The sequence below is a fragment of the Cebus imitator genome, unplaced genomic scaffold (genome assembly GCF_001604975.1).
Source record: "Cebus imitator isolate Cc_AM_T3 unplaced genomic scaffold, Cebus_imitator-1.0 Scaffold263, whole genome shotgun sequence".
Taxonomy (NCBI): Eukaryota; Metazoa; Chordata; class Mammalia; order Primates; family Cebidae; genus Cebus; species Cebus imitator.
The window spans coordinates 2,447,315-2,454,265 of NW_016107578.1; the positions used below are offsets into that span (position 1 = coordinate 2,447,315).

General features: G+C 51.5%; 1 protein-coding gene across 1 annotated transcript in view; it reads left to right on the top strand.

The window, feature by feature from the left end:
• The window catches only part of FBN3 (fibrillin 3), an 87,144-nt gene that overhangs the window by 15,886 nt on the left and 64,307 nt on the right, over positions 1 to 6,951 (top strand). The window contains exons 11-16 of the mRNA XM_037728355.1: positions 235 to 381; positions 459 to 578; positions 679 to 804; positions 4,617 to 4,739; positions 5,858 to 6,133; positions 6,409 to 6,462. Of these exons, the coding sequence (XP_037584283.1) occupies positions 235 to 381; positions 459 to 578; positions 679 to 804; positions 4,617 to 4,739; positions 5,858 to 6,133; positions 6,409 to 6,462 (846 nt within the window). The remainder of the gene's footprint in view (positions 1 to 234; positions 382 to 458; positions 579 to 678; positions 805 to 4,616; positions 4,740 to 5,857; positions 6,134 to 6,408; positions 6,463 to 6,951) is intronic.

Consider the following 6,951-nt stretch of genomic DNA (forward strand, 5'->3'; position numbering starts at 1 on the left):
TTGGAGGGATCCAGGCCCCAGGTTGGAGGGATCCAGGCCCCAGGTTGGAGGGATCCAGACCCCAGGTTGGAGGGATCCAGGCCCAAGTTGGAGTTCTGAATCTAAGGCAGGACCCTCCAGGGTATAATGGACAGGATCTGAGCCAGGGCAGGGTCCCAGGCTCAGAGGGAGTACCTGGGCTCCAGACTGGGGAGGGACCATCCGCTGCTCAGGTGACTCTGCGGGCCCCACCAGCAGGCACTGCTACCCTGAACCAGACCATTGACATCTGCCAACACTTCACCAATCTGTGTCTGAATGGACGCTGCCTGCCCACGCCTTCCAGCTACCACTGCGAGTGTAACGTGGGTTACACCCAGGACGTGCGTGGCGAGTGCATCGGTGAGCCCATGCTAGGTGGAGGGGGGTGGGTTCTCACTGCCCTGCTGGGGCTGGGGCTCAGGGTCCTCTCCCCTCAGATGTAGACGAATGCACCAGCAGCCCCTGCCACCATGGCGACTGCGTCAACATCCCCGGCACCTACCACTGCCAGTGCCACCCGGGCTTCCAGGCCACACTCACCAGGCAGGCATGCGTGGGTACGGCCATCCGTCCAAGAGTGGAGGTGATGGTGGGGGGTCTGGCCCAGGCTTGGAAGGTGGGGGGCACCTCCTGATGGCCCACCTCCCTTCCTGGCAGATGTGGACGAGTGCATTGTCAGTGGTGGCCTTTGTCACCTGGGCCACTGTGTCAACATGGAGGGCAGCTTCCAGTGTGTCTGCAATGCAGGCTTTGAGCTCAGCCCTGACGGCAAGAACTGCGTGGGTGAGTTGACGGTGGGAGGGTAGGCAGGAGCTTCTGGGCCCACTGCTGCCTTTTTCAGCCACCTCAAATCTTCACTCTGCCCTGGCCAGGCACAGTGGCTCACACCTGTAATCCCAGCACTTTGGGAGGCCAAGGTGGGTGGATCATCAGAGGTCAGGTGTTTGAGACCAGCCTGGTCAACATGGTGAAACCCTGTCTCTACTAAAAATACAAAAATTAGCCGGGCATGGTGGTGCGCACCTATAATCCCAGCTATTTGGGAGGCTGAGGCAGGAGAATTACTTGAACCCGGGAGGAGGTGGAGGTTGCAGTGAGTCAAGATCGCACCACTGCACTCCAGCATGGGAGACAGAGCAAAACTGTCTCAGAGAAACAAACAAAAAATCTTCACTCTGCCCCAAAACCCACCTCCCTTTTTACAATGTCTCCTCTGCTCACCTCTGAACTCAGCACCCACCTTAGACCCTGCTTATCTCCTGACCACCCTGACTCCCCTTTTCATTTCTTCCTTCCTGAATTTATTCTGTGAATTGCAAGGAAGAACCTTTTGGGACCAGCCCTGGTGGGTCATGCCTGTAATCCCAACACTTTGCAAGGCTGAGGCAGGAGAATCTCTTGAGCCAAAAAGGTCGAGGCTGCAGCGAGCTATAATCATGCCCTTGCACTCTAGCCTGGCTGTTTAGAGCAAGACACCATCTCCTAATAAAAAAAAAAAAAAGAAGAAGAAGAAGGCTGGGTGTGGTGGTTCACGCCTGTAATCCCAGCACTTTGGGAGGCCGAGACAGGTGGATTACCTAAGGTCATGAGTTCAAGACCAGCCTGACCAACATGGTGAAACCCCATCTCTACTAAATACAAAAAATTAGCCAGGCATGGTGGCAAACACCCGTAATCTCAGCTACTCATGAGACTGAAGTAGCAGAATCACTTGAACCCAGGAGGCAGAGGCTGCAGTGAGCCGAGATCATACCACTGCATACCAGCCTGGGCAACAAGAGTGAAATAGTCTCAAGAAAAAAAAAGAAAAGAAAAAGAAAGGGTCTTTCGGGCAAGGCCACACTGGTAATGCCTGACCCTGGCCTGAAGCAGGGTCCCTCTGTGTCCTAGGATGGCTTGGAACAGCCTGGCCGATGTTCATATATACATCAGCTTGCTCTGGGGTACAGGTGGGTTATGGTGGGGGCCAGAGGGGACTTGGCTCCCACAACCCATAACCGAAAGGGACTCCTTGACTCTGTCACCTTATCTCTTGAGATCCGCCGTCAAGTCTTTCCTCGGGTGGAAGGATCTTATCCTTTCTGCATTCCTTCATTTAAAAAGACATTTTTGGCATTTTTTGATATATAATTCATATACCATAAAATTAGCCATTTGAAGTGTACTAGTCAGTGATTTTTAGTATATGCACAGAGGTGGACAAATATCACTCCAGTCCGACTTGAAAACACCCTTATCACCTCGGAAACAAACCTGATATTCATTAGTAGTCACTCCGCAAATGCTGTCCTTGCCTGCAACCCTGGGCACTAGGCAAATTGTTTTTCTGACTCAGTAAATTTGCCCATTTTGGACAAAAGGAAATCGTGGCTTTTTGTGACTGTCTTCTTTTGCTGAATATGATGTTTTCAAGGTCCATCATATTGTAGTGTGTATTGGTGCTTCATTTTTTTAAAAATTAAATACATTTTTATGCCAGGCATGGTAGCTCATGCTTTTAATCCCAACACTTTGGGAGGCTGAAGTGGGAGGATCACTTGAGGTCAGGTGTTCGAGACCAGCCTGGCTAACATGTGTGAAACTGTTACCACTAAAAATACAAAAATTAGCCAGGTATGGTGGCGCATGACTGTAATCCCAGCTACTTGGGAGGCTGAGGCAGGAGAATTACTTGAACCCTGGAAACGGAGGCTGCAATGAGCCGAGATCACATCACTGCACTCCAGTGTGGGCGACAGAGTAAGACTCAGTCTCAAAACAAAAAAACTTTTTTATGCCAGACTTGGGGGCTCACACCTGTAATCCCAGCACTTTGTAAGGCTGAGGCAGGAGGGTCGCTTGAAGCCAGGAGTTCAAGACCAGCCTGGACAACATAGCAAGACCCTGTCTCTACAGAAAGCCCAAAAAATAGCCTGGTGTGGTGGTGTGTGCCTGTAGTACCAGCTACTTGGGAGGCTGAGGCAGGAGGATCACTTGAGCCCAGGAATTTGGATCTTCAGTGAGCTGTGATTGCATCACTGCACTCCAGCCTGGGTGACAGAGCTAGACCTTGTCTCAAATATATATGTATGTATATGCATATATATATATATATATAAATAGATCTTGTCTCAAATATATATATATACATATATATATATACTTATTTTTATTTTATTTATTTATTTATTTATTTTTGAGACTGAGTCTTGCTCTGTCACCCAGGCTGGAGTGCAATGGTGCAATCTTGGCTCACTGCAACCTCTGCCTCCCGGGTTCAAGTGATTCTTCTGCCTCAGCCTCCCTGGTAGCTGGGATTATAGGTACTTGCCACCGTGTCCAACTATTTTTTGTATTTTTAGTAGAGACGGGGTTTCACCGTGTTGACCAGGCTGGTCTCAAACCCCTGACCTCAGGTGATCCGCCGGCCTCGGCCTCCCCAAGTGCTGGGATTACAGGTGTGAGCCACCTTGCCCAGCCATGTATTTGTTTTTTTGAGATTGGGTCTCACTGTGCTGCCTAGGCTGGACCTGAACTTCCGGGCTCAAGCAATCCTCCCGCCTCAGCCACTTGAGTAACTGGGACTACAGGCAGAAGCCAGCGTGCCTGGCTTCTTCATTCTTTCTAATGGCTGAATGAAGTTCCCTTGCACGAACAGACCACAGTGTGTTGATTCATTCATCAGTGGTTGGACACTGGTTTGTTTTCACTTTCTGGTGTTAGGCATAATGCTTCTGTGAATGTTCATGTGCAAACTTTTGTGGTGGCATTTCATCCATTTATTTTCTTAATGTACGTGCAGTCCTTTATTGTTTAAAACTGACATTTTGGAAAACAACTCATTTCTGCACTTGCCACCTTCCATGAAATTAGACCGTGTTCTTACGTTTTTTTTCCCTTTCCTTTTTATAAAATTGAAGTGAGACTCACACAACCTAAATTTAATCATTTAAAGGTGAACAGGAGGTTGGGCGAGGTGGCTTACATCTGTAATCCCAGCACTTTGGGAGGCCGAGGCAGGCGGATCACGAGGTCAGGAGTTCAAGATCAGCCTGGCCAACATGGTGGAACCTCGTCTCTACTAAAAATACAAAAACGATTAACCAGGCATGGTGGTGCATGCCTGTAATCCCTACTTGGGAGGATGAAGCAGGAGAATTGCTTGAACCCTGGAGGCAGAGGTTGCAGTGAGCTGAGATCACACCATTGTGCTCTAGCCTGGGCAACAAGAGTGAGACTTGGTCTCAAAAAAAAATTGTTGTATTTTTAAAAATATTTAAACATTTAAAAATGAATAATTCACTGATATTTAATAAATTTCCAATGTTGTGCCACCACCACCACTTTTATTTAGCTTTGAGCAAATATTTATGCAGCACCTACTGTATGCAGTCCAAGCAAGACAGGGGCCATGTCCCGGGGAACTCACATCCCAGCAGACAGATTAATATACAAGCAAACACAGTCACAGACAACCATGGCTTGTTTGCCTCCCACACCCCAAGGAGGGATCCTGGGGAGCTCAACCCTGCAGCCTGGAGAAGGGAGAGAGAGGGTCCCAGTGTGCGGTGGGCACCTGGCCCCTGTCTGGACCCAGTCCCTCCTACTGTCCCCAGACCACAACGAGTGTGCCACTAGCACCATGTGCATCAACGGTGTGTGTCTCAACGAGGATGGCAGCTTCTCCTGCCTCTGCAAACCTGGCTTCCTGCTGGCGCCTGACGGCCACTACTGCATGGGTGAGGCTCGAGCCAGACTGGCCAGCAGAGGGGAGAAGGGAGATGGGGAAGCAGAAGGAGGGGGAGGAAGTGTAGAGGGACGGAACAGGGATGGGACGGGCATGAGAGAAGGAAAAGAGAAGGGATGGGGAGAGAAAGAGGAGGAGGGGGGAAAAGAAAAGAAGTGAAGAACAAGAAAAAGAAGAAAAGAAGAGGCAGGTGCCATGGCTCACGCCTGTAATCCCAGCACTTTGGGAGGCCGAGGTGGGTAGATCGCTTGAGGTTAGGAGTTCAAGACTGGCTGGCCAACACAGTGAAACCCCATCTCCACTAAAAATACCAAAATTAGCTGGTGTTGTGGTGCTCACCTTTAATCCCAGCTACTTGGGAGGCCGAGGCAGGAGAATCGCTTGATCCTGGGAGCTGGAGGTTACAATGAGCCAAGATCGTGCCATTGCACTCCAGCCTTGGTGACAAGTGTAAGACTCTGTCTCAAAAAAAAGATGGATTATAAGGTGGGGAGAGGCCAGGTGCATCTGTGATCCCAGCACTTCTGAGATGGGAGGATCACTTGAGGCCAGGAGTTCAAGACCAGCCCGGGCAACATAGCCAGACCCCATCTCTACCTGAAAAAAAAATAGCTGGGTATGGTAGCATGCACCTGTAATCCCAGCACTTTGGAAGGCTGAGGCAGAAGGAGCACGTGAGCTCAGAAGTGTAAGACCAGCCTGGGCAACACGGCGAGACTTCATCTCTACCCAAAAAAATTAAAAATTAGCCAAACATGGATATTCACTTCTGTACTCCCTGCTACTCAGGAGGCTGAGGCAGCAGGATCACTTGAGCCTAGAAGTTGGAGGCTGAAGTGAGCTATGATCGCACCACTGCACTCCAGTCCCAGAGGCAGACCCTGCCTTTAAGAAAACTGTTTAAAGGTGGAGAGAGAGAAAGAAAGATGGGGAGAAATGGAGGAGGAGGTGAGGAGGGAGACAAGAGGAGGAGAGGACAGAGACACGGGCAACTGAAAACTGGAAAGGAAAGAAACAATGGCTGGGAAGATGGAAAAGGTGGGAGATAGGGAGGGGAGGGAGGAGGTGAGCAGGATGGGACCTTTCCCTGTGCCGCCATGGCCTCTGCAGACATTGACGAGTGCCAGCTGCCTGGCATCTGCGTGAACGGCCACTGCATCAACACCGAGGGCTCCTTCCACTGCCAGTGCCCCGGGGGGCTGGCGGTGGACAAGGACGGCCGAATGTGTGTGGACACCCATGTGCGCAGCACCTGCTACGGGGCCATCAAGCAGGGCTCCTGCGCCCGCCCCTTCCCCGGCACCGTCACCAAGTCTGAGTGCTGCTGTGCCAACCCGGACCATGGTTTTGGGGAGCCCTGCAAGCTTTGTCCTGCCAAGAACTCTGGTGAGCATCCAGCTGCCTGGTCCCCACCGCCTCCACAGCTTTGCGTGCTTCCATCGGTCCTTGAGTGCGGTGGCGGGGGGTCGTGGCTCCTGTGGAGTGGAGGCTGTTTTCAAAAAGAGGCTAAAGGGTGTTGCTTTCCCCCCACAGGGGTGTGGATTTGCGTCTTAGTCCCACACTCTTGCCCAAGACCAGGGGGCCTTGTCCTTGCCCATGGCTGAATCCAAGCCATGGCTAAGCTCCCTGACCCATCTCGTTCTGCTCCTCTATCCCCCTAGCGGAGTTCCAGGGGCTGTGCAGCAGTGGGCTTGGCATTACCACGGATGGTCAAGGTAAGTGAGCCCAGCCCCTCCTTGCAGCAGCCAGCCTGCCCCACCAGATGTGGGGAGAGCTGCGGTCGGGGGCTGTGGGAGTTTGCCCAGGGTTCCCTTAACAAAATGCCCCAGACTGGATGGCTTCAACAACAGAAGTTGATTCTCTCACACTCCTGGAGGCCAAGGTCCGAGATCAAGGTGCGGGCAGGGCGAGTTCCCTTGGAGGCCTTGAGGGAGAACCTGTCCCAGACCTCTCTCCAGTTTCTGGTGGTGGCCAGCAATCTTTGGCATTTCTTGGCTCATAGAAGCGTCACACCATCTCTGCCTCCATATTCACATGGCATTCTCCCTGTGTCCAATTTCCCCCCGCCCTTTTTAGAGATGGGATCTTGCTGTATTGCCCAGGCTGGAGCGATGTGGTGCAATCATGGCTCATTGCAGCCTCGACCTTTCAGGCTTGAGCTATACCTCCTGAGTAGCTGGGACTATAGGCAGTCACCACCATGA